The 12666-nt window shown below is 42.4% G+C and overlaps 1 protein-coding gene across 2 annotated transcripts in view; it reads left to right on the top strand.

The window, feature by feature from the left end:
* Gapvd1 (GTPase activating protein and VPS9 domains 1) overlaps positions 1-12666 on the top strand; it is a 177401-nt gene that overhangs the window by 35458 nt on the left and 129277 nt on the right. For both annotated transcript variants that reach the window (XM_075693916.1, XM_075693922.1), the window contains exons 6-7: positions 1697-1817; positions 8110-8240. In XM_075693916.1, coding sequence (XP_075550031.1) covers positions 1697-1817; positions 8110-8240 — 252 coding nt within the window. The remainder of the gene's footprint in view (positions 1-1696; positions 1818-8109; positions 8241-12666) is intronic.

Genomic DNA, 12666 nt, shown 5'->3' on the forward strand with positions numbered 1-12666 from the left:
TGGAAATTGTTATTCATAGTGGTCCTATTGATTTTTGCCACACATGCGAATGACAGTGAGCACAGCAAGAATGCACACTGAAACATGGCCTCAATGAATTAATCTTACACATTGAAATGCAAAACACTTTCATGGAGTTAAAATGGATCTAGTGAAATTGTGGTTCTTGTGTGGAGGAAACTCATATGTAATTTATTGTGTGCACCAACATCTGTAATCAAGATGCTCAGTGCTTACCCGTTCAGGCAAGCTTAAGAAAAAAAAGTAAATATAGCCCAGAAGCCTTTGTACGCAAATGAATTTCAATGCAGCCATGCATACACAATATTTCGAACGTCAGTTGTAATCAAATGGCATTAAACGGTCAAGTGAAGTTCAACACAGCTGATGTCCAACATGTGGTACTCACCTAAAAGAATATTCAAAATGAGATCCAATAAAGCACTGCACATATGCAGAGACTATTGCATGTGCGCAGCTACAAACATGATCCATGCTCGCACACTGGTGCACAGATCAAAGGCAAGCACTTACTTTCACTGAGAAATGCAACAAAATTAGATTGTGACACAAAAAATCACCAGCAGCCTTCTGAACAATGTCAGCCAAGGAGAATGCCAAGGTTCCTGGTGACCAAAGGACAACAGTGGTTGTTTTGCTACAAATTGAGGCTTGATGGAAATTTGGTGGGCTCTTTGGTCATTCTGTGCATTTCCACCAGTTAGCTGAAAAGCAAAATGGCAGGAAAAAACTAACTGTACAGAAGGAGTAGCTGCTTTCCTTGTGGGTCCTTTCTTCGCATCTAAGTTTCATCAGTTACACACCCTAAACCATTAGAGATGATTAAAAACCTGGTTGTCTTTGCACCTGTGTTGATGTGGTTTTCTTCTTGAAGCTGCACAGGATTCATTTAGAAGTTACTTCAAATGTAAACTCACTGTCAACAATTGAGACCATTCAAAACTGCATTGTAGAGACAGCGAATAGTTGAATGTTGCTGTCCCAGTCCCATAACTTCGGCCCGCAAGCAAAAACAGACAAATAGGCTTGGCAGTTGCTACTTTTTCTAACCTCACTCCTTGTGCTTTGGCTGAATTTTAAGTGGACAATGGAGTGCTACTATGACCACAGCGTACCATAAGTCTATTGTCTGTCTGTGCTGCATGCAGAAGCACTACTGAAGTGTGGACTTCTATAGTCACAGCTTCAGTCACTTGTCTTGTTCATCGTGACCCTTGCTCATCCCAGTCACTTCACTGCTGAATTAACTTCCACTTTCATGCTCCTAGACAATCACTGCTGTTATCATTGGCAGTCTTTGTATGATCTCTTAAATTGTGTTGGAAAGCTTTTGATGGCCAAAAAGTTATGGAACTGGGGGCTATCTTCATATTTCGTGACTGTGCTTGGAATTTGTGTAAGTAGTTCAACGCTTTTGTGTCATGTAGTACTTTCCTGAAATGACACCGATGTGTAATAATGATGCAATAAAATAAAAAAAGACTATCTAGTTCTTTCATTTTCTTAGTAGCTTTCTTTTTTAACTGTAGTCTGCAATCACAAGTCCATTACCAAGAAGTGTTACTGTGGTTTTCATGTGTTCATATGTGGCCAGCCAGCAAACATGACTGGTAGTGTGTGGCTTCATACAAGGTCCTCATGGAATGTCATTCTTCTTTTACTTTTTATCTTATAGGTGTCATTTTTACGAAGTATAACATGGCCCACGAGTGAGAGCAGTCAACAGAAAGCTCTTGGCTCTCTACTTGATCAGCTGCCATTGCCCTCAGAAGCACCCAGGCAGACAGCAACAAAGGGTAAGAAAGCATTTGTCCCTCACCTGCTACAGCCTTTGGGCTTTCTTCTAAAAGCGATGTGAAACCCTGCTCCTATATGGGCTGATTTGAAATGGGGTTGATTGTCGTGCAGTTGAATAGTCTCGTATATCTAATGCCCTGTCAAGGTGCACATTTAAAGTTTGTCTGAAGTGAGTGAGAGCTAGGCTTTTGAAGCTTAGGTTAAACGAAGCAGTGGCTTGCCATGGTGGCTCAATTACTATGAATTCTGCTTCTGAGCTCGAGGTTACAGGTTCAATTCTTGTGACTGACTTCATTGCGATGGGAGCGGAATGTAAAATTCTGGCAGAAATCGTCTTGGGATGAGTGTCAACGAGAACGCAATTAGTATTGAAGCAATGTAGTGACACACCGTATTTCCACCATCGAAACTCATTGTGTATGAGGCATGTATACCTGCCCGCTTCCTTCTGGATCCACTGCACAATCTAGCAATGGCTCCGTGAAGTCCCCGTGGGGACTGTGTCTTAATTTATATGCAGACACATATGCAGACGTAGGTTCAATTCTGCCACGCACCGGAGAAATTTTAAAATATATTTTTTTCTCATTGAAGAATGGCACATACTCGGTGGCACATATGCAGTGATCCAAGCTAGTGTCAAAGAGGCTCATTGAAGAGCAGCACATATCCAATGTCCCAAGTTGGTCCAATGGTTGGTTTCGAATCTGGTTCTCTCAGCACAGCAGTTTGATGCTCTACCCATTAGACCATAGTCTATCCAGTGGCCCAATTGGTGTGAAAGATGTTAATTAACTTAGGATGGACAAACAGACAGACATCTGTCGACTGATTGAAAACTGGGTGAAGTTCTCATAGAATGCTTAATGCATTAAATACAATAATCTGCTGTGCTTGAGTATGTAGGACAATCTTGAGTACAATACATGACACATCGGTGCATCGAGCACTAGAAAACACCCGAGTGGACGCTTGGGCTTGTTGGTATTGCATTGCTAAAACCAAGAGCGCATCTCTGTCTCTGTGTCCATGTGGTTTCCACGCTCTTGGGTTTAACAGAGAAAACACCCCAAACACACATGGTGGCACTGAACTATCTTCTGTGTATGAAAGAGAATGAGGGAGGGAAAGGTTGATGTCACTCTCAAAACAATTGCCTACAACTGGTTCTATGGTTGTAGCATGAAGGCTGCAATTGAGGGAAAGCTTAATGCCACCTGGAGTACAAATCATGATATACAGTCGATCCTGGACATACTTATTTATTCATAGTACCTTACAGGCCCCTGCATGGGGCATTGAGTAAGGGGGCAAACAAAACGGGAAGAAAAAGTTACACTTGGTGACAAAACATAACAATAACAGAAGAGCAGAATGCATAAAAATCAGGGGTTACAGTAAAATATAGATATATGTACTATGTACAGGATTTCAGCCATAACAAACTTCAGAAGAGCAGAATGCAGCAAATATAAGGCAAGAAGAAAGAGGAAACCTTATATAAATGAAATTAGCACAGGGCTGTATGACAAGAAGCTTCTTGTCAAGAAGGACAGGCTTACGCAAGTGAATTAACATAGCACTGAACGTCAGCAAGAGTAAAAATGTCTATATAGGTGTTCGTGAAAAACATCCTCATGATCTGAAATGGATGCTATGGATTCAGGAAGATCATTCCAAAGAGAAATGGCGAGAGGTAAAGTAGACAAGTTAAATGTTTTCATTTTTCCAAAAATATGTTTAAAAAATAAATGATTTCAGATCCTTTGTGACATTCATTGTGGTTGCTCAAAGGGAAGACAGGTGTGGAAGGGACTATGCACATATTTACGAAGTAGGCAAAGTGCGGCAGCGGAACTGTGAGTTTCAAGGGACTGAAGGGGAATGTTTCGTTTTATTTCTCTAACACTAGAACTTTGGTTCTAATTTCGTGTAATATACCAAGCAGTGCTGTTTTGTATGGATTCAAATGCAAATTCTAGCTGCAGGTGAACAAACGTAAGATATGCCAGTCGACGGATGACAGCAGGTGAGTTTTGCAGATTGCACTGAACGGAACCCAGTGTCTGAGATGCTTTTGCACAAATGGCAATGGTATGTGTTGACCATGACAAGTTGGATTCAAGGTGCACACCTAAGTACTTGTCGGATGAAGCCTGGGATATTTCTGTGTTATTAATAATATAGGAAAATTTGGAAAAGGAGCGTTTGTGTCTGAAGGAAACCAATCTGCACTTCTCAGAATTTAGGGTCATTTGCCATTTACTGCACCATTCACTTATACAGGATAGATCATCTTGCAGGATATGGTGATCATTAGGAGATTCTATTGTGCGGTAGGTAATGCAGTCATCTGCAAAAAGACGAATTCGGGAAGAGATCTTATGATGCAGATGATTTACAAATATCAGAGCAGTAGTCTAAGGACACTTCCTGTGGTACATCAGAGGTCACGTCAGTGATTGAGGACGTGCAGTTATTCACAAAAGTAAAGTAGTGGCGGTTAGATGGGAAGTTGCGCACCCAAAATATTGTAGCCGAATCAAGAATCAGTGTGTGTAGTGTTGGCTGTCACCGATGCAGTGGCCTGAGGAGTAAGGCCAAGAACGAAGGGACTTAGGAGGCCTCAGAGCACTGATAGGCACGTGAGAGACGGCCAGACCTTTAATGCGTTATTATACCTATTTTTAATGCACCAAGAAACAACACACAACACACAACAGAGAACAACGGGACAGAGAGCCCAGCAAGAAATTCTCTTTTAATGCATTGGCATTTTTATGGTACTTCACGCACTTTCTGGGGCTATATGTACATGTGCATATGTGTGCGTGCACGTGTGTGTGTGTGTGTGTGAGAGAGAGAGAGAGAGACCGGGTCACTGGGTAGTCCATGGTCTATGAATTAGCAGGCTGTGCCACAAATGCACTGGGTATGTGAGGCTTTCAATTAATGCCTTTCACGCCGATGCTTTAGCAAGCTATGCCACAAATGGCCGCTCTCAAATGTACTGGGTATGTGCCGCTCTCAATGAATGCATGTCACACCAATGTTTTAGTGAGCTGCACGATGAATGCACTGGGTATGTCATTCTTCACGTACTTGTCACCGAGTATGTTCCACTGAGTGTGTGGCACGGAGTAAGACATTTAGGAGGTGAAACTCCCGTCAGCGCGAGCGAGCGCGGGCGACCAGATAAAGTCACAATTGTTGTATGCGCCGATGGGGCCATATACAGTGGCGGCGCCATGCGGCGCATCGTAGAAGCCGCGGCGAAAAAAAAATGCAGCGCCCGGGCACCGGCGCGCTCTCAACGGCGGTAATTTCTTTCCAGGCCGCCAGCACGATAACGTCTCCGCGGGCTTGTGACCTTTTCTGGTCGCCGCAAACAGCGGAGTTTCCTCTCCTAAATGTTTATTGCTCCGTGGTGTGTGGCAAGCGAGGGAACAATTCTCGGTGTTTGTAGGCACCGGTGCGCCACGCTTCTCGTCTCGGAGGCCTTGCACGGTCTTCTTGGAAGTGCCACTAGATAGCGCAGCTTGTCCAGAAACAAGCGTGAGAGACGAGTCCGATTGCTGCATGACCTGTTTCTCAGCGTTTTCATGCACTGACGCACCATGCATTTCGGAGGTCACACGCGCAGGCTTCACGGCAGGGGTGCTAGGCAGCGCCGAGTGTTCCTAGGGAAGCACGAAAGAGGAATCCCGTTGCAGTACACACCTCGTACATAACTCGTTTCAACAGTGGCAGTACGTTGTGTCGCTATATTTAATCAATGCTAAGCGCATTATCGTGGACAGTCATTGTGAGATGGGTTCCGCCACTTTTTTTAGGATTGTCAAAAAGCGATGATGTTTGATTCCAACAGGAAGTATGTTTCAAAACTCGCGCAACAGTCTGCCTAGCTCATTGCCCATGTATGACAATCGCCCATTTAAGAGGTGTAATTTTGGTATCGTCACGGACACGCGGCCGGGCATGTTCATGCGCGAATTTGCAGCACAAGTGCTCTTATAGTGGCACAGTGTGTATTCAACAGTCTGGTTTACTTTCATGGTGCATCCATTTCTACCTTATCTTGAATAAAAATGCACAACAAGCACTTCGACCCGTGCGAGGCACACCGTTCTCACGTGTCTGATCGAGCAGCGCAGGCTTTTAGGGTTAGCATTGCGATCAGTATATCAAAGATCGTTCCTCAGAATAAGGGACTTGCGACATTCGTGTGCAATAAATACTTCTTTTTTTTTTTTTGACACATCCTTGGAGAAGCAATTTGGTAATTCCCACTTTTCATGATCTTGAGAAACTGCCTGAGATGTGCGGAGGTCTCAGATAAGATTCAATTAGGTATATTTTATATTTCGAGTTATTGATACATCTAAATTTTCTGCGATCCTCTTCAAGCTCGGTATATCCGCAATCAACTTCGTTGGCGTAGAGAGAAAAAGAAAACACTTGTATATGCCAACGCGCCACTGAAGGAGACTCGGCACTTGCTGGGTGTTGTGTCTGGGCTGAACTGGGTTGATCTGAAAGGCAATGCCATGTTACATCGTTTGAATGAATGAGAAATAAAATTCAATTCAATTCACTTCAATTCAATTCAATACATAGCATCTCAAAGTGCTAGCTGCTACTACAGAAGTAAGGGGGAAACTGGTGCACACTCACTTTTGTAATTGTTGCTATGAGACACTACACACCTGGAAGGCATCTCAAAGTGCTAGCTTGTATGTGAGAACTGGTAATTTGCTTAACGCAGAAAGTTGGGCTAGTTGGTGTTGATGCATTTGCTGAGACATAGTTACTAGCGTTAACAAGACTAACGGAAACAAAGTTGGGACAGGACAGAGCACTGTCCCCATTTTTTTTCCGTTAGTCTTGTTAGTGCTAGTAACTATGCCTTATTTACTTGTATAAGGCCACCACTTTTTTTTTTTAAATAGTGTTTGGGCCATGCAAAGTATTATTAGAATCACTCCCCAAGTTTCTTTGTAGGTCCAGCCTTGTAGCTTTGATCTACGTTTCCTCAATTTACGTTTCCTTTGGTGGGTTTAGAACACAGTTCGCCGTACTAGGAAAACTAGCGCGGGGGACATAGTTCCTCTCATGCTACTCACTGAAGCCTGGAACTGTACAAGTCTAACTTTCACCTAGCCATACATTTACCATGTTGTTCTGCATGTGCAATCATGTGGAGCTTGACTGCTACAGTATACGGTGTCAGGTGCTTCCCCAACATCAACAGCAGAACGTGCTTGTAAGCATAATGAAGCTAAATAACACCTCGCAGCACAGCCAATGCTGTTAAATTTGGGCTGGAACTATGTTGCAGGATACAGTGATGATGATGCTGATGCTGATGAGGCCATTGTCTGCAGTATAGTAACTAGTGCCATCTAGTACAGTGGCTTACGCAAACTAAGAGGTACAGGGGTATGCACATAATGTTTGGTTAAACTTTTTTCCTTAAATTATTGCGTCTCAAAAGTGTGGGCGCGGGCCTTACGCGAGGACAGGCCTTACGCGAGCAAATACAATATTCTGTTGTGCTGTGCATGATGCGTCTGTGGCCTAATAGGTAGAGTATCAAGCTGCACTGCTAGAGGAACTGTGCTCTAAAGCCATCATTGGACATGTAAAATGAGGTGACATGAAAGCTACCTGGCTGGATGTACAAAGAAACCTGGAGATCGCTCCTAACAATACTTCGAATTAAAACGAACGGGGCTGATTATGTCAAGAAGTGACTGGCAGTGAGCTAGTGGTTGAGGCATGGCTAAAAATTTTCACTGACTTTTAGAGGGTTTGGGGGCAGCAGGACAGGATTGGGTAGTTTGGCAGTGCACACATATATGTATAGGGAAGTTAAAGAAAAATGGGAAATCTGTAGAAGAATGCTATCATGGTCTACATATACGCTGCCTTTGCAGTGGAATATTGTCACACCTCCTACCAGTTGTGAGAGAAAATCTAATAATGGCTATATCAAGCTACATTAGAAGTGATGTTTCTGAATGACCACAGTGGCAAAAACTTATATTTATGTTGGGTAATTGCTATTTGATGGCATTCATGCATTTTTTCATCTTGTATATTTGGGTCCACCTGGCACTGCATACTGTATGTTTGCTTATTTTGTAAATCAATAACTGAATGTGTTAAAGAAAGGGTACATGGAGCATCACACATCCAGTTCTTTTAAGCAGTAGTTGTCTTTGCATCAGGAGTTAGATTTCCCAAATGCATGAAGAAACTGTTCTTACAATATAAGTTGTCCTTTTTCAGCTTCAGCACCTAAGAAAGGTACAGATGGTGAAGATGATTCAGTGACCTCCGACTCTCTGCCTGAAGAGGTCCTTGTGATACCGATGCCAGATTTCACACTGGAGTGTCCTGGCATGCTTAGTGAAGAAAAGGTGAACCTTATGAAATTGAAAGTTTTCTTCGTGGTTTGTACAAGGACAGATATCTTCAATTAATTCATAAGAGGCCCGCAGGGGTCAAGGTGGGGTGGAAGGGCATTACTTTTCTTGCAGTGGCAAGTGCGGCACAGTCGAGGCAGTGAGCATAAATATGGAAAAGCATTGACTGCATCATATAGTCTTACTGTCTCTTTTCAATCCTTTGTAAATGTGCACAAGCGTAAGGCACCTGTATTGAAATGAATCTGCCAAGAAATCTGGCATATTAGAGTGTTTTAATTGAGCGGCTTTACGGTCTGCTTCGTTCAAAGTTGCCCCACGCATATTTAAAGAAGTGCGAAAGAAGGAAAGAAGTGCATTCATTATGCGAGTAAATATGGTAGTTGTGCGTTTAGCGTAGCGGGCCTTTCATAGTTGCAGAACCCTCTGGCCAAATTCAGGGTAGTAAAACAATATAAAAAATCACATTGGTCACTTTTATACAGTAAAACGAATATACTGGGTGTTTCAGCGAACACCTTCAAAATTTTTTATAGGTTGGCTGTGTCAAATAGCACAATTCTAGTTCATGAGCTGATATACTTGAAGAGGCAGATATTACGTGGACAAAAAATTGAAATGCATAATCGACTAATTAACAAACATTTACTAATTAAGTTTTTAGCAATTTGCCTTACGGCACATATTTCAATTTACAAATTGTAGCGGGAGAGACTGCGAGACGTATCCACTTGAAAAAAATTGTGCGGATGATGCCATTAACAAGATGTGCGGCATCATACTTCCGGTAAAAAATGCACTGTCGTTCCACTTACTTTCTAACAAAACGACAGTGCATTTCTTCACAAAGTTCAGGAATAATTATCTCGAAACTGGTGTCAACCTGAGAATTCGTTCCAAGTGGATCCACCTAGCAAACTCCACATGTAGAATTTCTAAATTCTAGCCGGGGAGTCAAATCAGTGAACATCAGATTAAACGGACACCGTGCAGACACAGCTAAAAAGCTTCTCAAAGCTGTTGCTGAGCATTTCAGTCAACCAGGTCATAACTTTGATGAAGTTAAACTCTACATCTTAAAGTCAAATTCAATTTCATATTCAAGTAAATTCAATTAAAGTCAAAAGTAAATTTACACGCCGTGGTTGCTCAGTGGCTATGGTGTTAGGCTGCTGAGCACGAGGTCGCGAGATCGAATCCCGGCCATGGCGGCCGCATTTCAATGGGGGCGAAATGCGAAAACACCTGTGTACTTAGATTTAGGTGCACGTTAAAGAAACCCAGGTAGTCTAAAATTCCGGAGTCCTCCACTACGGCGTGCCTCATAATCAGAAAGTAGTTTTGGCATGTAAAACCCCATAATAATGAAAAAAAATTAAAAGTCAAATTTCTGTTCTGAATGAGAAAGAAAATACAGAGACTCATACCTCATCCATAAGTTCAAGATATTGCAACCAATAGGCATAAACATTTCAAAGGGAGCTTTAGAATCCATTCACTATACTAAATTTCAAGCTATGGGCAACAACACATAGTTTGGTTGCTTGGTGTTTTTCTTTTTGTTCTTTTCTTTCCAATTTTTTCCTTTTATTTATTTATTTATTTATTTATTCCATTTCAGTATTTTCTTTTATGTTTTTTTTTCATCAGCACTGGTTTCTGCTGCTACCTCTATTATCACTTTCAGAGACACTATAGCCCACGACCACCAGCGAAACAGGTAATAGAGGGGCGCTGTGCACACCGTTGACACGCTGGCTGACACACGGTCGTTGATACATGGCTGGCAGACGGCCGTGTCACCGGCCTTGTGCACAGCACTCCTTTATTCTCACTTCTATACCCTCGCCGCTAACACGCCTTCGCTCGTTGCCACACCCACCCGCCTTACCCCCTTTGCCTTTTAAAAGAACCCTACCTATATATACTGTGGCGAGGAAAGCATATGTCACCTTGAAAAACACATGTCCACTTGTTGAAACGTTGGCTCCTGTTTTCACCTTGTTCTTGTTTTGCTCTTCTTAAATTGCAGTATGGGTCATAATGTAATTAGTTAGAAAGTTAATTAGTGAAGTTTCGTTAATTCGTTGATTATGCATTTCAATTTTTTTTGCAAGTAGTGTCCGCCGCTTCGAGTAGACCACCTCATTAACTTGAATTGTGCTATTTGCCACAGGCAACCTCTAAGAATTTTTGTAAGTGTTCGCTGAAACTGTATATAACCTATTTGTCCATGAAGTAGCTAGACGTGTGTTTGTAATGTGTTACCGGTCCGTTTAACAAGTAGAAAATAAAGCGTCGACTTGGGAAATGACACGTGATAGCCAGTGAGCCTGCATTCGCATCTGATCCAATCCTTTCTGATGCCAACGCGCTGCACAGCGCGCACCAGGTTTTGTAGTACATCCTCCAACCTGCAAGGTTTTCAAGTGGGTCAGCATTTGCAACTTCTTTCAGCAATCATAAATCTTTGTCTATGGGAAATCGCTTTCGTGGCTTGCACTGCGCATTTGAACATAAAGGTGTGGTTGAAGGGAACGGCATGGTCGAGAACATCTCACTGTAGGCAGTCACCTTAGAAAGAGCGAGGCAAGCGAGGTGCCTCGATGCATGCGTAGAGAGTATGTGCACATTGACCACCCTCGCTAACGAAAGACGGCAGCGATGCTTCACGCTACGCTTAGGCAGCTTGTAAGCAGACCGTGTTTCTTGCTACACCAGCCTGCTTGCAGCTAAGTGGATGGCGCATGCACATTCGCGCTTCCGCTCCGCTCAGCTGCTGAGCGAAGTGTGAAAACTCTCAACTAAAACACTCTATTGATTGCAAGACTGTGCCATGCTCCTGTAAGGTCAGTTTCTCCTCTATCCTCAACATCTTCAACTTGCTGGTCCTGCCACAAGTGACTGTGAACTACTTATCTTTTAAGACTTGTGTGAGAGAGCACTCTATGACTTGTCTATCTGGGACATAGGACTACTGTTGCAACTAAGTGGTTGACAGCTTTCAGCTGTGGCGTAAATGTAATTGTTTAGCTGTAAAATTTAAGGGTGTGCAAATATTAGAATATTTTTGCGCCAGTCAAACATTGTGTTTCTAATATTTGTATAAAATTTAAAAACTTCCTAGTCCAATAATATGTGTTCCACAAGAAAGCATGCATGACATGCAATCTTTTCACTCAGTGGCTTTGTCCATGGGATGCTGAACAGGAAATGTCTGGTCACCAAGTGGTCTTCTTGTAGAATAGAGGGTCCCAAACTGTGTTCCACAAACAGCATCTTCGGGTTCTGTGAGTGGCCAGTTTGCATTACAGTTTGAGTTTAACAAAACCATTGCACACCACATTCGCACTTAGTTAGTCTTTGTGGAAATACCATCACAGCAGTGGCATTTAACATTGCTGTGTGATTTTTAAGGGCTGGTTTCATTTGAGCTCACATGGTGGTCTTTTAACATGTAAGCAGGAATGGACTCAGAATTTCTGCAAGCTCTAAGCTACCTGAATACATCAGCATCCGACTCATTACCAATGTATGATGATCATGACCATCACCATGAGTGGACACATCAGGCTTGTTCATGCATGATTTGCAGTACAAGTGCGATGGGGCATAGCCATACTGAATGGTTTAGTTCTGCATTCTATCCATTTCTATTTTATCAGGAATAAAATTCTCAACAAGAACTTCAGCTTGCCTGAAGTGCACTGCAGTCCCGCACTGCCAAACGATGCAGGCTTTTCAGTTTGCCATAGGGATAAGTATATTGAATACCATTCCCCAGTGTGAGTGACTTGCAAGGTTTCTTTGTAAAAAATAAGATAAATAAGTAAACTATTGCGCTTTCAAAATGGCCTTGGAGGAACAAATTGGTAAGTTACTGCGAGTCACAATCTCAGGAAACAGTCCGAGATGTGCATATTTTTCAAATAAGCTTCAGCTAGGCATATTTGATATTATTACATTTTCGCCATAGAACACGACATCATTAAAAAAGTAGAGAAAATGTTGGCCAAGGACATCATTGAACTGTCTCTAGTTCATGGACATCTCCTGTTGTGCTTGTCAAGAAAAAGGACAAAACCTGAAGATTTTTTGTTGATTAGCAACTACTCAACAAGATAATGAAGAAAGATGTTTATCCATTTCCCCGTATAGACGAGGCACCCGACTGTCTTCACGGCGCCTAATATTTCTCGTCTATTGACCTTCGCTCATGTTATTGACAGATTGCTGTTGATCCACTGGACCGGTAAAAAACCCTCATTTCTAACTCCAGATGGGCTCTATTGTTTTAAAGTCATGCCTTTCAGTCTTTGCATTGTGCCAGCCACATTCAAGCACATCATGGATTTGCTTCTTCATGGCTTCAAATGGTCAGCCTGCTTGTGCTATTTTGATGACATCTTCAATTTTTTAA

Source organism: Dermacentor variabilis, chromosome 1 (genome assembly GCF_050947875.1).
Source record: "Dermacentor variabilis isolate Ectoservices chromosome 1, ASM5094787v1, whole genome shotgun sequence".
In the NCBI taxonomy this organism is placed as follows: Eukaryota; Metazoa; Arthropoda; class Arachnida; order Ixodida; family Ixodidae; genus Dermacentor; species Dermacentor variabilis.